This window comes from Eutrigla gurnardus (assembly GCF_963514095.1).
Source record: "Eutrigla gurnardus genome assembly, chromosome: 14".
NCBI lineage: Eukaryota > Metazoa > Chordata > Actinopteri > Perciformes > Triglidae > Eutrigla > Eutrigla gurnardus.
Window position 1 is genome coordinate 16,430,222 of NC_139937.1, and position 25,584 is coordinate 16,455,805.

General features: G+C 40.5%; 1 protein-coding gene across 15 annotated transcripts in view; it reads right to left on the reverse strand.

The window, feature by feature from the left end:
* adgrb1a (adhesion G protein-coupled receptor B1a) overlaps window positions 1-25,584 on the reverse strand; it is a 94,925-nt gene that overhangs the window by 56,000 nt on the left and 13,341 nt on the right. For 5 of the 15 annotated variants that reach the window (XM_084027902.1, XM_084027911.1, XM_084027897.1 and 2 more), the window contains exons 2-12: window positions 11,431-11,589; window positions 10,581-10,685; window positions 8,110-8,277; window positions 7,536-7,715; window positions 6,924-7,088; window positions 5,353-5,517; window positions 5,129-5,230; window positions 4,916-5,022; window positions 4,553-4,747; window positions 3,179-3,247; window positions 728-836 (exon numbers count right to left, since the gene is read on the reverse strand). In XM_084027902.1, coding sequence (XP_083884028.1) covers window positions 728-836; window positions 3,179-3,247; window positions 4,553-4,747; window positions 4,916-5,022; window positions 5,129-5,230; window positions 5,353-5,517; window positions 6,924-7,088; window positions 7,536-7,715; window positions 8,110-8,277; window positions 10,581-10,685; window positions 11,431-11,589 — 1,524 coding nt within the window. The remainder of the gene's footprint in view (window positions 1-727; window positions 837-3,178; window positions 3,248-4,552; window positions 4,748-4,915; window positions 5,023-5,128; window positions 5,231-5,352; window positions 5,518-6,923; window positions 7,089-7,535; window positions 7,716-8,109; window positions 8,278-10,580; window positions 10,686-11,430; window positions 11,590-25,584) is intronic. The other 10 variants (XM_084027905.1, XM_084027898.1, XM_084027903.1 and 7 more) reach the window with 4 other exon arrangements.

The following is a 25,584-nucleotide window of genomic DNA, read 5'->3' on the forward strand; positions in this document are numbered from 1 at the left end:
CTTTAGGAAAAAAATTACATTATTAGGTTAAACACGTTGGGTTGAAGCAACATAATTAAATTGTAATTTTTAACAATTTTATGTTGGGTTTAGGCAACCAAACTACGTTGTTAGGTTAAACAATTTAACATAGACAAAACTAGATTACTGTATCTGCTAGGGTTAAGGTTAGGAACGAGTACATGGTTGGCATTTAAAGAACATTTTGTTACGTAACTTCTTACATAGCCTCGTTAAGTTAAAATAACACAGCCTGAGGAAACAGGTGATGTGTCCTCTGCAGGAGCTTCGTCTCAGCTGGGGTTTGGAGAATGAACACAACTTGAAACTTTGAAAGATGAAAGAAGCTGTGTGTGTGCATGTTTGCATCCTGACTGGTATTGAGCAGCATCATGGGGAATGGTTCAACCCGGTTATTATTGTATATTATATTGTTCTCTGGTGTGGGCAATATTCTATTATTATTATTATTATTATTAAAATCCGCTGATAGTATAAACTCCCTGACCCTACGTGTGGACACTCTACTGACAGGACAGACAGCCCTTGCTGGTTGCTGTTGCTGTACTTGAGATTCAGCATCAGGTTCCTTCACCCTGTCCGCTCTTTTATGTGCCATCGGAGACATGAAGATTAATCTTCAGAGAAATACAAAGCTGGGATAAAAGTATTTGTTTTGATAGGCAGAGAAAGCTTTGGAGATCTTCTGGATGGAGATAAGTCTGACCTAGGTTATCGGTGACTTCATACATGTCTTGAAAGTCTTTCATCCTCAGGCCAATGACATCCACAAAGTCCTCCACCAGTCGGAACAGCTCTTTGATGTTTGGCCCCAGCTGAGAAAACAGAGACACATGAAAGTAGACTGAATGAAAAAGGATTATGGATTTCAGGTGAATATATATATATATATATATATATATATATATATATATATATATATATATATATATATATATATGACACACAAAAGGCCTTTTGTAGGAAATCTGTATTCAGCGCCACAATTTCTCATATTCCACTCAGCTATGACCAACATTAATATTTCATTTCGTGCATCACAACCAACTCTTCATTTTGATGATGACAGTATATGCAATTAACTCAGTTTGTTTTAAAACTCTGGGGATGCACTCTGAAACTCAAGAGTGAGCAACACATAACAAGGGCTGTGGACCTGAATAATGTGACGGCCGTAGTCCTCCTCCATGACAGGACTGTTTAACAATAGCCATTTATGTGCTGCATTCAGAGGCAAGTTGAGGAAGTTACATAAGTCCAAGTTTAGGTTCAGTTAAGGCAACAATTTGCTTGCTTTAAAAGCAGGGATGACCAAACTTTTTGGATTGTGGGCCATACACACAAATAGCAGACGATATATATATATATATATATATATATATATATATATATATATATATATATATATATATATATATAAGAAAAAAAGTATTTCTGTATCTGCTCTTAAATCAAATTTAAATTCATTTAAATGGATTCTGTGCATTTACACTCTCATGCATTGCATGGCCTTAGCACCCACTTAAAACAGTATGCTGTTATGCATGAATCTGAAAATAAGTAAAGTTAAATTCCAAATATTCATTTTCGCCTCATGGCCTCTGATTCCATTTAAAAGATAATGATGCGATGTATAATGTAAATCTGAGATGTAAATCTCATACACACAAAATAAACCTTGTAAAAGTGTATGTCTAATATTAAGCTGTAACAAAGGCATAAATGGTAAAAGAGTGATTTTAGCCAGTCCAGCTTTAAGGGGTATGTTGACACTAATTGATGAGTAATGTGACTTGTAATACCATCAAGTAGTTCTAGTCACTTAACTCTGAAAATGTGAATGTTTTTTCTACAGAAGTGCAGGTCGGCATATAAAAATGAAGGAAGAACTAAAATGTGCAAATAAAACAAATAAACAAAACAAATAAACAAATCATCGCATTATGCCTGCTTCAAGGTGTCTTATTCATTTTATACTATTTTATTATTATTATGATTACCACAGAATGAAAATGCAACATTTTCTATTTGCTGTATTTGATGTGATTATAACCTCTCAGATTCAATCTTCTCAAAATGTTACCCTGAAAAGGGCCCAATTACTCACTTTCTCCCACTCTCTGTACACTGTGGACGTGTCGACACAATTCTATCGAGTGAAATGGAAAATAGTAAACAAAATATGAAGAAAAAAGAGCAATGGCATTTAAACTAGATTCAAAAGAGCACATCTTCAAGTTGGGTCTTTAAGGGGATCTACGTCCAATTTCAAAATCCATCCGTTATTATGGATATAAAATGATCCAAACTTAATAGCAAACATGAACAACTCTCTCTAATCCAAAACCTAGAGTGTTAAAGTCAAATGTTTGACTAAAAAAATATGTTGCGTAACTTAGCCTCTATATGGGTGTGTTTTCTGTTACAGACAGACTTCAGACACTACAATAAAGTTCGCTCATTTCGGGATGAAAAAGAAAACAACACAAGATCCCCGATGGAGCATTTCCAGACTTTATACAGCGATATGATATCACAAGTATGAGAATTATTTCTCTGCATTCTGGATTTGAGAGGTAGGCACTGTTCCCCTTAAAGAAGAAATAACAAGTTGTGCATACAGAAGTAACAAACAAATCTTGAATTGTCATGTTACCATAAATAAGAAAAGCTCTTCCTAAAAACAAAGAGCTTTTGGCACAACACGCTTGACTACTACTAATAATCATAACTGTGCCTCCTTCATATTCTTCTTGCTCGCAAAGAGTTGCATTTCCCTTTTTAAAACTGTGCTCATTGTGAGGAGACCAGGAAGCCCTGTTTGCCGTTGTTCCGGCACCTGCACGGTGAGGAAGGCACGGACAGCTGGATTGAAGCACAGACAGTGACGCAGGAGTGGGTGAGTGCAGCAGATGGACGAGTGGGTGTTTGCGTCAACTCTGTTACTCATTAACCATAGATATTTCTGTCCTTCAGCAGTTCTCTGTCAGTCTGAAAAGGTACAAGTGGGCTGTCTGTCCACCTGCGTCTTTGTCACAGTGTCTCGCTCATCAATTATACGGCTCCAAGGTTGTTATTATTACTGTTTGACAAAAGATATAATTACAGGTGGGGTGATGATGTCAATCCTGTTTCAGGAAGAGAGCAACATACTTACTAGTTGTGCTTCCTCCCATCTCTCCCTGTTCTCCTCCATCAACAGATTGCTGACTGACTGGACAAAGTTCTGAAAAAAGAAAGACAAAATGTATTTACGTATGTAAAATGTATTTTATTATGTAACATTGTTAGTGTTCCATTCTAAAGTCAGGCCTTAATTTTTTTACAGGATGAGGTTAGTATCGTCTGTCAATTTCTTCTCATCAACAAATCATGTGCAAACCATCAATGAATATATATATTGATTATATCTGTATCTATTTTGATGTATCTTGGTCATCTGTGGCATACAGCTCCATTACTGTTAAAAACAATCCACACTGTTGCAGGGAGTGACGTGTTCCTTCATTACCATGAACACCTACACTGTAACTGCCCACATGCACCGACCTGCTGCCGGAAATATACTCAGAGCGCCAAATGTGTGTTTATTTCCTCCAGTTATAAGTAATATTTCCTAATAACTACAGTGACCAGGTTTTCTAGGAAATGACTAATCCCTTTCCCCCCACCGAAAGTACATGCAGGCTTTTTTTAAACACAGGGAAACTTCACAGGAAATGGAAGACTCCTTTCTAAAGTGTGTCATTCAATGTCATGAACACCCCGGCAACCAGTGTTTGTAAACAGTGAAAATGTTCGATCGTTACTTCTTTTTCATAAATGTTATTAATCAGTTACAAACTATTTCTGTTGAGTTTGATTGAAGCATGTTTCAATGCTAAGCAAGGTAAAGTTACTGTTTCCGTCAATGGAGTCTGGTAGCTTTGAAAAGTGCATATAATGGCTGTTTGTGTGATTGTTGGAACAGTGTGAAGAGTAACCAAGAAAATGTGGGGAAATGTACAATTCCAGAGTTTTCAATATTTTGTTGGCCAATCCTTCCTATAAAGTATTTCCACCGTAACTGATGTAACTAATGTTGTTAGGGTATAATCCTCAGAATTTAAGAACTCATTGACCAAAGAGTACCAATCTGACACCAGTGCGCTAAAAAAGAAGCATATAACTGTGTACCACTAACTGTATTGATGTGATAGCAATGCTCTCATGGTTGTATGGCCTGGCTCAGGATAAACCCTGAACCATGAACCAATACATATGGAGGATGCATTCCATATGGCTGTCTTTTATAATTTGGTTTGACAGATTTCCTAGTGTAAGTTGCTGACATTTCGACGGCTTGCCGACTCTTCACCCTCCACCTCCATCTCAGCACCTGCCTGATCAGTACGGCAGATGTGCAACTGATTTAGGCTTTTGGACCCACCGATACCCGATCCAGCATTTTAGGCTCAAAAAAAAAACTTGAAACACCCTTCATCTGCTTTACAAACAGCAGTGCTACTAGTAAACTTGTACATCTATTCACCCTCATGTCTGCACTGCTGGGGCTGTAGTACGCCCTCCTGAAGATCTCCGTCATGTTCTTCAGCACGTCCACGATGGCCAGCAGATCACCGCTGTAGCTGGTCCCATCGCTGGATGTCACCCTCAGCTTGGTCATCACCTCTGAAACCCCATCTCCCACAAGGCCACGCTGTGCTTTGGACAGGTGTTCTCGGGTCTGACGGAGAGCAGATTCAGTTTTTATTTTTGACACAACACCTTGTAGAAAATTCTATAAAATAAAATCTCCTAAAATCACCCAGGTGAGCCCAGACAGGTACATTTGAAAAAGCCATAATAATGTAATTGTACCAGCAATGTAAAGGAATAACTCATTGATGCTCACCAAAGTTTGTATACTGCGATAGTCATTGGAAATGCATTTCATATAGGTGGGGTTCTCCCAGTAGGCCATGCCCTCTTCATCAAGGCTGCAGCGGCGTAGGATAAGTCCTGTGTGAGGACACATGGATCCACATCACCAAAGTGTGTTTCAAACCCAACTCTAAAAACTACTAGTGGACATTCCCGTCTTATGGATGGTGAGGTGTGAGCTCACCCATGGCATTGGGAGGACAGCGTACTGCCGCTGTGTCCCCAGCTGGAGTCATCTTCCATACAACATTGGAGAAGTTGTCCTCGCCACATATTTCATGGGGTTCTGTTCGCAAAAGAGAAGTATTGTCATGTAAAATGGGTTACAGCAGGGGTCAAACATGTCTAAGATGCTCCATCCCTCATGAAATACCGCTGGCACAGCAGACTGTCTGACCGTCCACTGACCTGGGCATCTCTTTTCATTACATTGCCGGACTTCTCCTTGCTCTCCCGGACAAGGCTGCCCTTCGAAAAAGGGCCCATAACAAATCCTGTTTCTCTGCTGGCTCCCCCCTCCACAGGTTTTGGAACAGCCCGACCACAAAGACCACGGCTGCCACTTGCCATCCACTGACAGGATGCACAGAACAAAATAGATTTAGACAGGAATTCCTCCGGCACAATGAAGTACTTGTACATGCTCTCGTCCATTTTTAGCATGTATGTACCTGCGACATTAAAATGAACTACCAGACACTTGGAACCTGCTTAATTAAAAAAAAAAAAAAACTATGGCTATCCAACCCATGTACGATAGAAACATTAAAATAGGTCTTCAGGAATGTCAGCTAATATTGGCCATGTTTCATGATGTCTTGAGATGAAGACAAGCATCAGGGGGTTGTGGAAGTATTTGGGAAGATGCCGACAACAGAAACTCTGATTTGGTCTTGTGAGTTTGTGAGTTTGCTGTATCAGAATTTATACAGCAAACACTTTTCAATATTTAACTGCATAAATTAGTTTTTAACAAGAGCAAAAAACTTCTCTAGCCGGCATAAAACTTTTTTGCGCAAATGGTAAAGTTGTATCCAATTTTTCCACTTCTGTACAGCCTTTCTAATGGGAAACATAAAAAAAATGGCCATGAAAATACCCATAATTCATATCATTCTGATATTAATGAAAACTGGTCTGGCAGTCTGGAACAAACACACATTAATCAGGTTAAACCCAAATTAAACGCTAGTAAGACAAATACTAGAAATGTTCATTCTCGGTGATTAATAGGAAATATGGAGTTTAGTGAAATACTGCACAAAACTGATAACAGAGCCATATCATATGTGAATCAAATCAAACAAAACACACAGTCAGTGACAGCTTTCTGAACTGTTTGCTCTTTGTGTTTTACCAAAAGAGATTGAAAAAGTGAGCAAACATGGCATACCACATTCACACTGAGTAGGTAATAAGCTTTAAAATATTATATTGAGCTAGCTAGCTTTTCAGGTTAAGAATATAATGAAACATTTGAGTTATACAGCTCCAGAATTAATGTATTGCTATTTTAATAGATTTAGATGTTCTTGTCTATAATTCAATTAATCTGGTTTGTTGTATTACTCTAACAGGATTTCTTTATGCACCTGGCATCTAATTAAAATGTCCCCACATCGCTGGATAAAACATGTAAAGCACCATGTGAAACCATGTAGCACGGCTACAACATTTTATTAATCAAACCAACAGCCTGCACGTATTGTGTGTTCAAAGGAGTTTGATGATATATGTATTCCCAGGGCGGATTATCAGTATTCAACTAAAGAGCCACATCATACAACAGAAACAGAAAGAACCCGCTGTAAGTTACAGTGAAACACAATCTGAAAGTTATGTTTAATTAAAGTTATGTATAAATGAATGCCCAGTTTATATAAAATAGCTTTCAGTAAATCTGTTTTGAAAGAGCAAGAGATACATTCTTGGACCAGACTTAATATCTGGATCCGTCTGTGGCTCGGCCTCTTTCATACCCGGGCACTCCCCAAGGAAGCAGTCGACAGTCTCCAACCATTCTCCTCTGCACTCGGAGCCTCCGTACGAGGGGCCATTACACTCCCTGGTTCTCTGCGTGGTCCCATTGGAGCAGGAGGCAGAGCAGGAGCTCCAGCTGGACCACTCATTCCACACTCCATCCACTGAGAATAGTCAGGGTCGCCAACAACAGAAAGGACATGTCACTTATTTGGTGGATGATGGATTACAAATACTAATTTCAAGACGTGATGAATAAACTAGAGTTGCATTACTTGAGTGCACTTCCATATATATCCACCTGGTGCTCACTGGTGATTATTTCGTATAAAAACGGCTTGTATTCGTTTTGTATTTGTAATTCAGAGTGAGAAAAACACATATCTTATAGAAATCTATGAGAAAATATATCTACTTCTTCTACTACGTATGGACGTGTTCAAACATGTTTGTCAGCTGTGTGTACAGTCCTTACAGTCGTTCCTTTTGGAATGCACAGGAACAATCATACCCTCGTAGGAAGATTAAAACGTGACTATGTTAAGTACCTTTTTGTTTGAATATTTCTTTTAGTATTTGTTGTTTAAATGAATAATGAACGTGGCCCTTACCTGGACAGACTGCTATGTTGCAGAATTTGGTCTGTTTCTCTGGACCGTCACAGGCATCTCCCCCAAACTGTGGGGGTGCGCAGATTCGTGTTCGGGACCTGTAACCTCGGCCACAGGTCGATGAACACAAACTCCACGGTGACCACTCGTCCCAGGCGCCATGCACTGCAATCAGAGCAGCTAGGGTATGATTTATAGACAGACAAACAGAGGCCCCCTTAATACTCCAAAACAACACGACAGTATTCAGCTGAGACACTACTGACTAGTCAAAATAACTCTGATCTGGGATCATCTGGGATAATCAATGGCTTTCGTAGTAGAGGAGTCTCCCTGCCTGTCTGCATGTAGGAGAGCCTGTATGGCCGTGGGATCTCTCTTATCATAGTGGGAGTCATTCTAAACTGCAGGCAAGGTGAGGGTAGAAATCAACCCAGGGGCCACAGATTTGGTAAATGCCTGAGGAGGGGGTGTCGGGTGGGTCTTGTATGGGTGAGGCAGGGTCCAGGAGAGGGCTGGGCGAGCGCAGAAAGGTGGCAGTGGGGGTGGGAGGGACAGGGATGGGGGTGCTTACCTGGACAAACAGCAGAGTTGTTGCAAGGTCTCTGCTCGCGCAGTGGCCCACTACACTGGGTGCTGTAGGAGGAGGACACACAGAAACGAGTGCGACTCTGCCAGCCCTCCCCACACGTGGCAGAACACACACTCCACGCTGACCACTCCTCACCTGAAGCTGAGTCTACTGAGGAGGTGGGGTGGGTAAAAAAAGGATAAGAGGATAGAGGGAGAAAAAAGAGGGAAAGGAAAGGAGAGGGCCATAACTAGTTATCATGCAGGATGCAGCCTCTGTGGCCAAGAGGAAAGGTTGTGGTGTGACAAAAGGGTAGATTCTGGCTGTGCCACATTTCAGGGGCCGTCTCCTCTTATGCTGCCAAACAGGTGGATGAGGTTGTCCCATTCCACAGGTTCCTTCCCAATGTGGCTGTTAAATGAGGCCTTATTTCGCAGACACAACTGGTGGTTCTTGTCAGCCATCAGTATTCCAAACCATTGCACGTTGGTGCATTGCATTGCACGACCTTGACAGAAAGTCTTAATCATCTGTAGACTATATCTTTGGAAAGGAGCTGCAGGTCCAGCCCATCTAATGTTCTGTCCAACTTCTTACACTGCATCCTTCAAAAAAGAGGCGGCCCCTGATATGGACCGCAGCTTCCGTTCTGCTTGTCCTTCTTCATCTGTTGGGCTCTGATGTCATATCCTTTGCATTAACTTCCGGTGGAAGTCAATGCCACTGGCTTAGGATATGTCAGTCAATCTTTTCGATAGCCGTGACTGCCGATTTGATTGGTCAGTTGACCAATAAGGGGCAATTTGACAGTCACAGCCAGGGAAGCAGGGAGAAGAGAACTAAACAGGAGGTGGGGAATTGATTAGCAAATTAAAGTGATACTTCACACAAAATCTATCTCTTTGTATCAAACCTACACACCCTGTAGGCTTAAAAGGTTTGTTCCCTCTTCAGAGCATTGGGTGCAGCCAGCTCAGATTTTTTTGTTGAAGTTTTGTTTGGTGAACACATGTCAAAATATCCATAGATGCCACTTCTGCAACATTTCCCTTTTCCTTGATATATGGCTAAATACTCATATGAATCCAAGCTGATCAAAGCCTCTTGTCTCTATGAAGAAGCTACCCATAAATGTTTCACTGCCACCTCATACATTAATAATTCCACATTTTGGGGATTACACATATTTGTTTTCTTTCCCAGAGTTAGATGAAGAGATTGATACTGCTCTCTTGCCTATGAATGAAGTACCGAGCTAAGCTTAGCTGGCTAAACATAAAGGGGAAACAGCTTGTATATATTTTCATTAGGATATTCTGGACAACTCAGGACAAACTAAAGGGCATTTCTGCATTGAAAATTACTTAACACTGGTAAGTAGCAAGCCAACAACTTGCTACTTACTAGCTAACCCTAACCCTTCTGCAATGGTTTGGTGTTGCACTGGTTGCAGAGGAGGAGTCCAACAACAGGCCACCTCTGTATCTCTTTAGTACCTCTGTATCTCTTTAGTTTAGTCTCCTGTGTGCAACAGCTGTGACGAAAAAGCCAAACTATTAGCAGCATCTTCCCCGATCGTCCGAAACGCTTCATCAGTACTGTATCTTGCTAGAACCCAGAATCACAGTTTACCATCACAAATGATTGCAATATCGATTCTGGCATGCAGCAATACAGCAAGATAAAATTTTCAATGTGCAACTTAAGCTCACTACTGTGAGGTGAGTAATGTTGCCAGTCTTTCTTTTGCTTCGCCTCCAGCTAACATTGTGACATAATCATGATGTTGGTTATTAGAGGGACTATTTTTCCTCGTTAAATAAATCCATTGGGCACAGAACACTCTTTATGGGATGCATTCATATTCTTCATGTAGTTCCATAAGCTCAGCCATGTTGCATGTGTGCAGTTTGGCTGAACTTTAAGGGATTCCAGAAGTAGAAGACCAAGTTAAGGAGAAAACCTCAAATGCTGTATAAGGGAACCCTCAGGAGAAGAGTTAAGGGTGTTTTCTTCAAGCAATTTATCTGAAAGAAACCTTGACCCAAACTTTTGACTCATTTTGTAAAACTGGTATCTAACTCTTGGAAAGATACAGAAGCAGATGAGCGTACGTCTAAATTTGTTGAATCTATCTCTTTCAGCCTACAGAGGACTGAGTGTTTTCTACACCTGATTTTGGGTGGAGTATCACTTTAACAGAGAGGGAGGACTCCATTTGATATAGTGTTTTACAGACAGGGCACGGTGGCCGGTTATGACCTCACATAAAATACAATTTCACTATGTTCAGTCAGGGTCCATGTTGGAATTAGTCCATTGCGGACGAGGCACTATCATGGGAGATTTTGATAGATGTGTGCATTATTGAGGTGAGTGGTTTGTGGTTGTCGTTATGTGTAAACAAGTGTGGTGGTCACCCAAGCTGCCACAGTGACTGATGCATGGGATCCCTCTGCGTCCCGTTGTCTTACCTGTCTGAGGGCTCTGCTGTCCGATGCGGGGCTTGTCTACGTCGTCACGCTTGCGGCTGTCCACCGAGCGAAGCGATTGGCTGCGAGAGAGATGGCGACCTTTGCCTAAAGGGGGGTGAGGCAAGGCCAGGGGGAGGAGGGGGCGGGGGTTAGCAACCAGAGCTCCTTCATTAATGGCTTATATTTGGGACACAACCGTGACGTGATTGGTCACCCAGAAAAAGCATCAGCCAAACTTGGGACTTTTGTTGTGCTGGTGTGAATGTGCTGTAAATGTGTGTGCAGTGGTCATTTGATGTTTTCAGCTGTTGTATGATGATGTTATCTGAGTCTTCAAACGCCTCTGATTGCATGTCTAACTAGAGGGAAAAACACAAACACATCTGCAGTAATGAAAATCCGCTGTTTGAGCAGACAGCGGGAGAACAATTCTGCAAAAGCCCTAATGCTTCTTGGTAAATAGCTTCAACGTCATAATTCTCGGATGTTAATTTCCTGTGTACTTTTAGCAATTTGCGAGTGTAATGATTTTGACTTACTGTGCGTGCATGGTCTCGAACAATATTGACCATGTCATTATTATTTCTCATCGATCAAAGTCCCCTTTCCAACATGCACACCTTAAGTCAAAAGTCTGACTTAAAGGATGGATACACAAGCGGATGAACAGATGTAAGAAAAACAACAACAAAAAAGCTGTAAATATAAAATGCTGTCAACATACACATTGCACACACCAGATGCTCATATTAAACCACAAAGCTTAAAAGGGAACTTGCTTGACAGACGTGGATGTGTAACAACACTAACACAAGCACACACACACACACACGGAGAACGAGGAGCTTACCAGTGCAGGGCTGCGAGTTGCACGGCCGGCCCTCCTCCACCACACCCTCGCACAGGTACGACTCCTCCGGAGGTGACTGGCAGGTCCGAGTCCGGGTTTGAATCCCGCCTCCGCACTCGCTGCTGCACATTGCCCACTGACCCCACGCACTCCAGCCACCTAGAGACACATAGAACCAGAGGTGGTTATTTATAAAGCATTGGGTTGTTGTCAAATCTCGATTCAGCGAGTGTTCTCAACAGGTCAGAGAGTTATCAGAATCATCAAAGTCAGGTGAAAGAAGTGTGTGTACCGTCTTAACAGAACAGACTATTCCTGTAATCATCGTTGGAACCCATGTGAGTCAAAAACTATTGGTGTATATTTAGGAGAAATATGTATAGCTATGCATTTGCAAACCTTATAGAACTCTATAGAATGCACCTGTATCACATTGGATCATTTAGAAATCAGAATGTGAACACTATGAATATGATTCAGGTTTGCTCAATATACTGTAGTACAATGCAGTATGTCGTATTATTCAGTGTTTAGCACAACAACACAGGCGTTTTGAATAAGATGTCTAATGTAGATAGCTGTGTGTGTTTTAGACTTAGTATGAACTGGACAATGTGCTTATGATTTAGCATACATGTATGTCATACAATAGAATACATGATGACGTACCATATTTCCCTGAGTTGTCATTTGCAAATGAACATCATAGAAACATGACTAAAATATGTTATTTTGTGTATATGTTGGTAGCTAAACCTAAATATATTTATATGTAGAGTATACATGGCGGTAGAAAACAAATGCAAAAATGTAAGCAGACTTGAGAATAAACCTGCAAAACAATTCCTCCATTGAGCAACACGACCGATGGTGTGTAACAGATATATGAGAGGATATCTTTCCTCCTTCCTTATAACATAGGTGTGAAGAATGCAATTGTCATTGTGAAATTCCCAGTGTGGCCATTCTGATTTAATGCGCTCCATTAAGATGGGTGCTGATATGAGGAGGAGCAGGTAAAGAGACAATCTGAATGGCTCTTTCTCTTTGTCCTGTACACTCATGAATGTTTAATGGAAAAGACAGATGCCTTTCAGCCCCCACAGGCAACAGCAATTATGTGTTAAACGGCATGAATAGAACATGAAGTTGGCCAACATCCAGACACACACGTTTTTAATTACTCACAAGTCATTTTAATTTGAGAGTGAGGGCTGGGATGAGGGTGGGCACTGTGGAGGGCACTTGATTCAGTCAAAAGAGTCAGATATGCACACGCGTCCACGAAGCTCACCGCGTCTGTTTGATGAGTCAAACTGTATGGATTGAAAGAGATTTTTTTGGGGAGGGAAACTCCAAATCCGTAAATGATTTAATTTCCCTTCTGAAATGAAATTAGCAGGCACCAGTGATCACAGTCAATATCTCTTTGATAGCAGCAGACTGACCGATGTGTTTACTTATGGCTGTGAAATTAGATTTCCTCATGTTTCGGTGACCACACTCAGTCAGCGCATGACCAGTCCAGGGCAGGCAAACATTCACCACCTTATCCATTGAAACCAACACAAGCAGCCCGGTGGACCAGTGATATGCCAACTATCAGTGCAAACACGATGGTGCTACCAGTTATTGAGACTTAGAACTCAAGACATAAATAATCCTACTTCTTATGAACACAATTGACGATCGTGCAATGTGTCTGTGTATGTTGTTATGGAGATCAGGTTGGGTTCTGTCCAGTTCAACTGATGTGGAGGAAGAGTGCTGCTGTATAACTGCCCTTTGCACATAAGTTCCACTTTAGGTGTTAACCCCTGATCCAATTAAGTCGGAAAGGTCAGTGACATGTTTTGAAATGTTGCTACCTGCAATTGCACTTTAGCACATTAAAGCAGATTGACGAAATAAGCAAGAAGAGGATATTTCAGTCTTGGGCTGAAATTTCTAAAAAACATAGTCTTAAATCTTAAATTACCTTAGTCTGTTGGTCAGTCTTTCTGACACCACAACTACTTGACCAATGCATTTTGATTTGGTTATGAAATTGCTCCCCAGATAATGTAAAACAAAAAATAATCAAAAGTGAAATCAAATGACCCGGCTGCCATGAAACCAATCGCTGTACCATCGGTTTGTCGGATACGACCCTGAGGGTAAGGGGTGTATTTCTAGCGTTCTGGCATTAGCCAACGAATACGCTACAAATTGTGTTGTGTTGTTCTTTTAATAAAAGTTGAATAAGCAACTTGAGATGCAAGTTACCAGTTCATTTTTAACCAATAAAAAGCAAAATCAGTGACCAACATGTGACAATCAACTTTCATGAACACATGGTGAATGGACGATGCCATGGTAGCAATCACAAGATAGCCAAGCACTACAGGCTCTGTTTTAACTAAATCAACATCACACTGTAATAACGCAGTAGTTATTATGTTTCTCCAATGTTTACTAAGGTTATACAAGATCAATTTCTCATAGACTTCTATTCAAACTGACATTTTGCAACCCAAGGCGCCGCCCCCTGCTGGCCATTGGATTGGCTTCACTTTTCAGAAACGTAGGTTTCCGTCTGATTCCGAGTTTGCATTTCAGCCAATGCGTGTTAACGGCCAATGCATCATGACATGCCCCGACATGTTTGTCACTTCCTGCAGCAGTTCCTCGGAGAACATTTTATCTTATGGAAGACATTCAAAATAACCTTGACCTTGATATCTCATAGTCTAATAGACAGCTTGCCATATCATTTCTTGAGCACACTAATGCCCCCAGTGGGATGAGCCATTCTGATTTTAATGACCTCCAACACTTCCTTCAGGACTAACTTTATTACTGGTGAGGCTCTAGGGATAGCATTGGTGCTTGATTGTTGATTGCCTGTTCTGTTGATCACATCCATATGGCTGTCTTGGCATATGGAAGTGTGCTTTATTCTGGCTTTAAATCTGGACTGAAGTGCCGATCATTGTGTGATTTATTACATTATGTAGGGATATATTTTCCAGTGCACTCATGTGTAAAGTATGTGACAAACATTGCAGAGTGAGAGAGCTGCCTTTGTGAGCATTCATGCCAGTCCAGTCACCAGAAACATAATGCCATCCCTACAATGTCAACGAGTTGTCACCGTTATTCGGTGACATCTGAATGTTATTGCTAATGCAGAAAACACGATGGCTTTTTAAAGTTGGAGAAGAGAGACCGGAAAGAGGACAGCGAGATATACAGAGATCCATTGTTGTTCAAAAACTATTAAGAAGACATAATGTTGTACTAGATGATATGGTCCTCAGTGATGTTTTAAAAGTGAATCCCGCATACCGACCTGCAGCCCCACATACTCAATCGAGCTCAACATGTGGATTAATCCATTGCTGAATATAGTCCCCCTATAAACTGATCAATCCCCTCCTGTTTAAGTAATGTTTGGTAAAACTACAGTGATCAGATGTTTTAGGAAATCACGGAGCCTTTTAAAACCCAACTGAACAAAATATATGATGTGGAAGAGTGGTTTCATCTGTGCTGAGTGTTGTTTGCAGAGCTTGTTGTCGGAATGGTTACAGCCCCAACCAGCTCCACTGATCAGAATGGTAAGCCCAAAGGTTCTGCTGAGCATGTATCCTGCATTGTGGGTTCCTTTTGTCTTTAAGCTGACAATTAAAATGGTTAGCAGTTTGAGGACATTATAAGCCTTCTTTTTTGATTGAACTAAGATAAGATAAGTGGTTACAGATGATGCATACAACAATTGAAAATGATAAAATAGTATTCATTAAACCATACAGTATCAGATTATAATTGAAAGCTCCAACTTGAACAGATGAGTACATTTAAGTACGTGGTGTCGATAATGTCCCTCCTTTGGGTCACTTGAAGTAAAGATGTGAAAACTACTGTGCAATTTTAATAGTGCCAGACTGTAAATGGTTAATAGTTGTACTTCAGAAGAGGTTTCAAGTAGGTCTTCTTCTACCAGTGAGATGATTGCATCATTAGCAGTTAGATAAAGGGTGACGAGTAAAGCAAGGTGCCGTTTGCATAGAACCCCCCGAATCACTCAATCCAGCCCTGAACGGAAATGAGAAGGAAAAAAAACAGGGGCAGACTTACCTCTTAATTTGAATACATTTACTGTGCAGAATTGCGATGATCATTGACTTCAGAGGAAAATATAGTATTAAATTATTTGTCGGACGGATGATATTATTTAACTATCGATACTCTTAGAATGAAAAGCTCCACCCTGAGCAGACATTAAGTACATTTAAATACACTGTTCTAATGAAAGCTCTCTTCACTTCAAGTAACAATTGAAATGCAGGACTTTTACTTAATTAACTATTAGTCAACTATTAATATAAATAAAATAATAGATACTATTTTTACTTTTGTAACAAGTCCTCCTTCAGCACAGTTGATTTTTTCTGTGTCTTTTGGTCTTGACTGTACTCTGACCCTTTTGACCACTATACGATTACCCCGAAGTTTGATTGTTTCAATCATTATTATTTAAAACTATGTCATGTATGTAAGACAGTGTATACCAAATTTGCTAAGACAAATTTCATTATGTGCAGTAGTGTGTACTGTTGTACAGTTGTACAAAAATGTTGTACACAGCTATTACCAATAGAATAGCCTCATTAGCCTCCCGTTTGCTTTTCCATTCAAGCACCATAGAGCAGCCATTCCATTGTGATCTTTTTTTCCCCTGCAATTCTAGTGTTTCTGGGACTAAAGTGAGACTGATGCAGCAAAATAACCTTCAGCTTCTCTACATTCTGGTTTATTGTGGACAAATATAATTTATGAATAAAAAGGAAGATTAACCCTCTTGGAGCAAAGGACAGAAGCTCCCTCTGTCAAATAGAAAAGGGGGATTGGGTCAATTTACAGATACGATACATTCTTCTACAGGAAAAAAACTCACAAAATGACAAGAATATAAACCTTTTTTTGTATTATTTCTTGCCCAATAATCATACTCAGCGAGGGGGGTGGGGTATGGGAGGAGGATAACATTGTCTTTCTCCCTCTGCAAGGGCATTAAATTATGTTCTTAATAATTCAGAGAGGGTCTTTTGTCAGAACACCGCTGGTAGCACCCTGAGTCCAAGGTACCTCAATAATCCTTAAACTCATCCTTTCTGTTTCACCTGCCAAAATAGCTGCTTTACTTTGACCTTCAGCTTTCTCTCACACACACCTTCCTCTCCATTTATTCTGTGTGCATGGCGTCGTACTTCACTGAGTGCATGTATATGCAGCGTGCAATTATTTGTGTGTGGCTGTGCATTATGAACTTCCTGAAAGTCACCTTCATCTCCTATTTGGAGCTTTGGGATCGGTGGATGGGCATCTCCTGTTACAGATCCAGTTACTGCAGCTTTGAAATCATCAATAGCTGCCACTAACAACCCCACCCCGCCTCTCTCACACACACACACACACACACACACACACACACAGTCACGTTTCCATCACTTTAGAGGACTTAACATTGACTTACATTAATTTCCTGCGACTGACCCATAGTGCATCTTCCCTAATCCCTAACCATTACCCCAAACATAGCCTATAACCATCAATAGCTTTAAACCAAATCCGAGACCTTTTTTTATATATGGGGACTCAGGTTTTGTCCCCTCAATAACCAGAGTCCCCACACTGTCTTAACGCATGTATGTCCCCAGAACGTCAGTAATACATAAATAAAATGTGTGATTTTCTTCTCAATCAATAAAGCTGCAGTATATTTATATATATATATAATACATACATATATCTGTCTGAGCTGTGACAGGAAGAAAGGACAGGTGAAATATGATGTTGGAGTTGACAACTATTGTGGAAATAAGCAGGCAGCTGGGGAGGGAGGAGAAGGGGACGAGGGAAATGTAATAAAGACGGAGACAAGAGCACTGAGGAAAATAATCATGAAATCATGAAACGCAGGCAGAAATGGGGTGATTAGTCCACACAAAGCTGTACGGCTGAATGAAGGATAAGGCGAGTGCTGACACCCAGAGGACAGAAGCAGTCAACTGCATGGTGGAGATAACAGGCGGTGAAAGGGGAGAGCGGGGGGGAGGACAGAGGGAGATGAAGGGAGACAGGAACAGAAAGAGGGAAGAAATGTTAGGACAGATAAGAGGAGGGGGAAATGAAAAGCAGCAGAAGAAAAAAAAACAGTAGGCTTATTCCAAACTGAACAGAATGTGATGAAGCCTACATCAATCACAATGTCCTCACAAGAGAGAATACGGTTATATTACTTATTTATTTGTATTTTCAGTCGTGAAAGATAATACATGACATTTCATCGGATTGATATTTCGTTATGACTCGCTGTAGTGAGAAATGTATGACACATGTATGTATTAAATCACACACACTATATCTTATTGTGTTAAAAAATCATCTTTTCCACATTTTAGCTGCGTTTCTGAGACGTGTGCTCCCTGTAGTGTCTCTGTATTCTGGATAAATAAAAAGATACATAAAAAAAAAAGGGGGGGGGGGGGGGGGGGCATCAACACAACGGCATTGATCAGTCTCTTCCTGTAGAGACGAAAGCTTAACCTGTGGGTGAACCTGCCACTGAGCCCCCAGCACCCAATCAGCCCCCCTGCTGGGGCATTGGTGACATTCAGCAGCAGTCACCAACACATCACACCACCATTCTGCTTCTGGATGAAAGCCCTGTTCATTTCATACTGTTATTTTCAAGAAAAATTTAGAAAAAAGCTTCATATTTTGAAGCTAAATCAATTTGTAAAACATAAATAAATAAATGGTCAATGTATATGAGTGGACAAGTGAACAATGGTAGAGGGAGAAGATAAATAAACACACAGAATACTTACTATGATGACACTTATCTTTAAAGGAAGATTATTATGAATTTATCATAACATTATGAACAATATTATTATTAACCATCAATGCAACTTACACCCCACGTTAGCTGCTCGCTCCGTTATTTAGCCAAGCAGGACATTCACTAACTCTAACCGACAGATTTAGAGGGGAATATATAAAAACATGTAATTGTAATTTGTAAGTAAATATAAATAGCAAATATGTATAAGAATGCATATTATGCTACAATAAAACAACAATATATATAGAAAAATAGAAAGAAAATATGTGTAAAATATGCATACTATGATATAATAATAATAATAATAATAATAATAATAATAATAATAATAATAATAATAATAATAATAATGGATCTATGAATAGTGTGTAAAAATGCATTAATGATTTAAATAGAATCAATTTCACCATGTCCTTGCCCTGTTTGACTTGTTTTCCTTGGTGAAAGATATTGAGTACAATGTTGTCATTAGGAGTAGGAAAGCTGGCCAGATTTATGAATATGAGACCTATAAAATGCTTTGACCTTGGTTCCTATAAGATGATGACGCATAGAAATATGGAAAGTCTCTCCACGGTTGTGTTCTTGTGCGTGAGAAACAGCTTGTGAAACAGAATCCGGAGCATCGTAGTACACTGAAAATCCTTCCACAATTCCTTCCAGGAAGGATGAGGCCGCTTTCTTTGCAGTTTTTACACAACGTCCTGCCATCACTCTGGAAATATTACTCTGGTCAGATATATTCAAATAATGTCAAATGCAGTGACTAGCTGAATTCATCACATCGACTGAATCTTAACACATGAACTCTTCTCAGATATGGATCGACAACAGGGTTGGCTCCATCAACCTGTAGGACTAACGCCTCTCATCCGTTACAGTGATGATCCCCAAAAGGTATCGGCAGGACTCGAGACTCGTCCTGAAGATGTCTGGGTTGAAATCCAATTGCATTCAGGCTCTATTCAGTGAAAAACAGGTATCAGGGGAAGGTAAATTATAACTTTATTATGTGTTAGTAGTGAAACAATTAATTCATTGCATGATCGATTGGCTTTGGCTTCACCAATAATCGACATAAATGCGCTAAATCTTATCAAGTGATTAATGTTTTAAGGCTTTTAAGACACTCTCTCCCCTACCAGCATGTAGCGTATAGAAAAATGTAAACACAAAAATGTTAATTACATTTTTGTGTTCAGCATAACATATTATGCGGGACTACTTTTTTGTAGAATAAATGTTTGATAAGTAATTATGTTGTCTGTTTATTTTTTCACCTTTCAGAAGAATACAGATAGTCTTACTCACATTATTGCATGTTTATTTCATGGATATAGAATTTTGGTTAAAAGTTACTAAATTGAATCGTGGTTTATAGAATCAAATCGAATCGTTCAAACAAAAATTACTCCTTGAATCAAATCGCCAATCGTTAATCGAATTGAAGTGAAGCCAAAGATTCACACCCCTATAATTAGGAGATTTTGTCGGGAAAGTTGAGGTAGATCATAAGGGATCATTTATTGCCCCCAAAAATGCATCGCTTTGTTTTCGTTTGTCTGTGCGATCAAATTGGATATCGAGGATCGTGGAAATTCACTGGTACTGAAGAGTGGTGTTTAAATGTTGTTGTTGATGTTATTTTTATAGAAATGTGACTCAAACATGAGACCAACGTGTCGAACTGCTGGCAGTTTCATTGGGGAGCTTTATTAAGACCCGTGTATTAGTCAAACTCTCCTGGTAAAAATAGCAGCAAAGGGAAAAAAATGCTCCCAATTGTGATCCACTCACAAACCAATCAGACCATTAGTCCCACACACTCCAGCAGATTGTTGAATCAGCGTAAATCTGTGTCATCTCTTTAACCCGATCAGCCGAGGAGACACAAACCATTACACCCTTCACCTTCCACGGCAGCACCGCCTCGGTAACGCTCCGCCCCAAACCCATTGTCTATAAATACATATCATGGGGCCGCTCCTTGGTTTCAGGTGCAGGTCAGCCAACCAGACATTTCAATTCCGAAGATGAATGCCCCAATTCAGCGGAACGATAAGAAAAGACTCAAAAGGTCTTTCACCACAGGGATCAGATGGTTTTCTTTCTTTTCCTCCAGTCTGACTGACAGCTCGCAGAAATAAGGCTTTTTACTGGTTTTTGTCCCCCTCAACACACATCCATCTTGGGTGGAGACCACTGCTGATAAAAAAAAACCCTCCGTGCTAAGACTGCAATTTGGGGCGCGCTGGGGCTCAAATCCACGTGCTTTTTGCTTGCAATTATTTTGTGGAATTCTATGCCAGCCAGCCAGCCTGCGAAGTTTGTTGAGTCTCCGTCCATTTCCACAGCAGTTTAAGAGCTGCTTTGAGAAGTACTTTGTCTGCAACTGGATGGCGTTTGCTCCCAGCAACCCCCAGTGCACTGGGCATCAGGCTAAAGTGTTCCTATGGGATCTGCCACAGCCCCCGTGTCTATTTTCTCCATGGACTTGAGTGGATTCCCCACCCCCTCAGCCGTCCCCCACATGGCTATTAGGACTGAAAATCGCCCCCGCTGCGCTCTGCCATGTGTTCTTAACTCTCTCCAGCTTTTTCATTCACTCCTGCAGATGATGAACGCATCATTGTTTTTTCTTCCAAGTTACTTTGGGAGCGCATTTAACTGCTCCATTTAAAACCCATACGGCAATCTAAGGTATATGAATATATTCAGCGGCATCCAGGGATCGCTAACCTGTAAACCTCGCATCCACTGGCACGCACACAAACAGATGCACATGCACACACACACACACACACACACATGCACAGATCTCTGAGCAATGCGGTTTACTCTTCCCACGCTTTATAACACTCTCATACATCAGAAGCCCTTGTCTCCCCACACAGTGTGGGATGTGACTGCATTGTGACTCACAGACAGAGGCACAGACTGAGAGAAACAGAGCGAGAGAGAGCGAGATGGATGAGGAGGTGTAAAGGGGGGGCTGCTGGGGGTTCATCCTGGTGGGCTCCCACCTCCACTTTGGTGGGCACATCTATGAACTCTACACCTCTTGACGAGGTGTGCAGCTCCACGTACTGTAAGCATTCCAGTGTACATATGGCCAAACAGACATATATTGCCCCCCCTCCGCATGGGTGTCTCTCTCTTTTTTCCATCAGGTTCCACATACTTCTACATACTAGGCTCTATTACAAAATGGTAAAGATGAACACTAGATACTGTGAAATCAAGTTCCACAAAGACAGAAACAGATATGGCAGTATCAGTATTGGAAGTACTGTAATACTTGCCATAACTAGTGTGACCTCCAAGTTTATGTCTTTAGCAAGATTTGTTTGGGGTGTTCAGGTTCTTTTTTCGGTAGGCAAACTAAGGTATCATAATTATTATGTCAAACAAGTGGGTTCTTTCATTCAGTTGTAGCTCCAACCTCTCATCTCACTTCTGGTTTCAAGAAACCAAGATGGCGATGACCAAACTGTGGAAGTCGAGGCTTCAAAACCATAGTCCACAAGTACATTCATGAAATAATGGTTACATCTTCTACATAGTTTATGCTCTTCTGCACCAATGTGTAAATTGTTGAATATGAAAAGTTCACTTATGTCACGCGTGTTCCCGACGGGTTCATGTACTTTATGGGGCCCATTGATACTTACACCACTGAGTGCTTCCAGCTTTATGGCAACGGTTTGGGTTTGTTTACACAAAGGCATCTCCATAAAGAAATGTTTTTTCCAGTTTGGTGTGGAACAGCATGACTGGTCCGTGCAGAGCCAACACCCCTGGGATGAACTGGAACCCTGCCTGGGAATCCATCAGTGTTGGACTTCACTAATGCTATTGTGGCTGAATGGGAGCAAATCCCTGCAGTGTAGCAGAGCGTTAATGCTGATGGCATTAGATGTTAAACGATCATAAATACCTATAATGCTGATGCCATATCGTGATTACTAGCACAATTTCCTTCTGCTTCAGCAACATTTTGTTTTAAGTACAGCGCTGTTTGAGGAAATCACAGAAAACCTTTTAAAGACATAAAACCTGCGTTGAAAGATTTACATCTTCATTCGGTGAGAATGGGCTTCAAACTGTTTTTAAACTGGTCTCCAGTGTTCAATAAAAATAGCAACCAAAAACAAAACAGCCTACTACACCACAACATGGCAACAGAAAGTTAGGGACACTCCAACTACATTTATGTGAGTTTTTCTCGACCTCACACATCAGAATCTGAACACCACCTCAAAGCTGGGATTTACAGTGCACATCCGATGGCACTGAGCATAATTCTTTCAAATTGACAAAATGTGTTTCTATAAGAGGAAGAAGAAACAAGCTGATGGATCTTTTTTTGTATCTGGAGTCATTATGGTTTTTATATAGAAGCACCTGGACGTGGCTTCCTGTCTCTGTGTTGCGGTGTGTCATTAACTGTAATTCTGCTAACAGCAGCAGGACCAAACAGGCCGCTGCCTGCTATTAAAGAGCATTTAAAACAGATGAACTGCTATGCCGCCTTCTGGTACTTGATGCTCCAGTGCTTCATAGGGATCCACCACGGTGGATAAAAGTTAATTTATATTTTTAGCAGGCTGAAGCTATATCGCTTCTGCATTTAACTTACATGTTTTGTTTTTATTTGTTTGTTAGAGGCAAACAGTGCTCTGTTACAAAATAAAATGGGAACACATTAATAAATATATTTAAAAATCAACATTTCAATGTAATGGCTCAGAAGACTGAACACGTCTGAAATGGCCTTTTGAGTGCTTCGATTCAAATAGTGTTTTTACTGCAAATATTTCTATAAATATTATCGGTGGCTGAAGTAGAAAATGAAAAGCAAGAACAAGATCCTCGATTTTGCCATCACACATGATGTCAACGGAGCCCACAGCTGCAATGATGAACACTCGTGTCAACAAGTTCAAAGTCCCAATCAAAACCCATCGAGGGAATCCTTGAGACCAATGTTTCACTTTATCTGATGGACAATGTTGAAAATGAGTTTTAACAAAAATATGCGTTAACTCATAAGTTCAAAGTCAGTAAAGTCAGTATGCGACGATTAGGGACTTAGTTGGAACCTTGTATCTCCATATTTCATATTTTTTCATTGTATTATACTAGGGTATTTACAACGGTGACAATTTGTTTCATATGCAAAGTGATTGTTATAATATTGATATAAACAATGTAATTATGATAAGCTGCAGCCATATTTATCCAACTGTTTAATGTGGACATTTCCCACACGGAGAGTGTGAATTTATGCTCTCCTTTAACCCGAAGCGTATTCTACTTGGAGAGGATTGAGTGGAGCCTTATGGTGCGTCATGTCTTCAGCTCATAACTCACCCTCCTTTTCTTGACCTCCTCCACTGAATTGCACTGAGCACAGATGATGGATTTTGGCTGATGTCGGCAACCACGGAGTCCAAGGATGGTTTGTAACCTTCGACAATCAAACTATCACCGCATTAAAAGCAAATGCATCTCCTAAATTGAAAGCAGAAGCATTAGCACAACACGGCAGTGGTAACACCTCAGATAAAGATAATTTATCAGTGATCTCTCTGCCACGCTGGGGTGAGAGAAGAGGAGAGCTCAAATTTGGAGGGGAGAGAGAGAGAGAATTGGATTTAGCCGAAACAGACCGAAAAGATTTAGCATCCGTCGAGCCTCTGGCTGTCTGTGCTGCAATAATAGAATGTGTTCTTTGGAACAGCCAAACATAATTAATTGTAATTTTCATTTGAGATTAGATTGCACAGTATAGGTTTTAGCGGATATGAATGCAATGCAAAGATAAGAAGTCTATCAAGCGCACGAATGAGAAACTGTGAAAGGGCACCACCCAATCATGGTGATGCTTTGATGAGAAATAAATGAGAGCAAATAAATCAATCTAAACAAAGAAGGAGAAGGAGAGAGAAGCGGCTCCTGGAAGTTGATTATAAACACACCGCATTGCACGGCGAGAGTTGAAACGCAGGCATAACATTTCTTATGACGTTCTGCTGCTATTTGTGATTAAGTCTGAATGGTATGACAGAGGCACAGCTCGGTTGGATGTAAGAGGAAGAATTACGGGAATGTGGCTCAAGGCTTTTTGTTTGGCCACGGTTTGAATGTGAAATACTCACCTGCGAATATATGTTTATAGCTTTTTAATTTAAGTATGTAAGAATGGGAGTGTGAGTGTGGTCTGTGCTGCCTTCGTCAATGTTGATAGGAATAAAGAAGTTTGCCCTTTTGGATGGAGCCTCCGTGTTATAATTTCATAAATATAGATGCAACTCAACCTGTTGCACACAACATGATTTGTTGATGCCTGTTCATAAACAGAACGAAAGCTCACAAAAATGGACCTTGTTCGGAAAAATAGTATATTCATTTTATTGCTTCGTAATATTCACATTATGTGTGAAAGGACTCATGAGGAAAACAACAGTTTGAAAAAATATATGGCTGTGTAAATGAAGATTTAAAAATTCACAAATTTGGGATTCGTGCCACTGTCAAAAATCTGATATGTTGAGAATCCAGTCATAATATTGAAAGAGAAACGGTTGGGATATTTCTAGAATCAAAGTACTTTTCCTGACATCCCAGCTGTAGACGGGTAAAAGGTTTGGACAGCAGTGAGGCATCTTTCCTCAGACCGCTAGCTCCGTTAGCTCTGACTCTGGCTGCCGTCATGACTGAACTTGGGTCGCAGCTGTCGAGAGAAAACCAGGTGCCTGCTGGGCTCCAGCTACTGCCTCACATTAACTCATACATCATGTATCATCAGGTGCTTATTGGCGAAACCTGTAGTGTCAGGTTGTAGTTTCATCCCCCGAATATAAAGGGCAGATGAGGTTGCTTGGCACCGGAAAACTTGAAAAATGAATGTTGAAAAAGCAGGAGTAGAGCAAAAGAAAAAGTGATGTTAACGAGAAAAAAAGAGTTTACTGAACAAAGGGCAAACTTTTAACCTGGGAATTCAACTAAATTGAATTAAAGAGAAAAAACAACAAATGGAAAAACTGCAGCCTCACAGCAAAACCTGCCAACTCCTCTGTCCCTCTTACTCTTACTCGTGAATGGCATCACCTGGAACATACCACCTGCCCAGGTAGGTATAGGGGGAGCTAAAAAGAGCATGTAGGCATCCTAGGCAGAACAACAACATAGAAATCCGATGATTCCATAGGGAAATCAACAAGCTTGTGTGATATATAAAGTCCAATAAATACGGTATC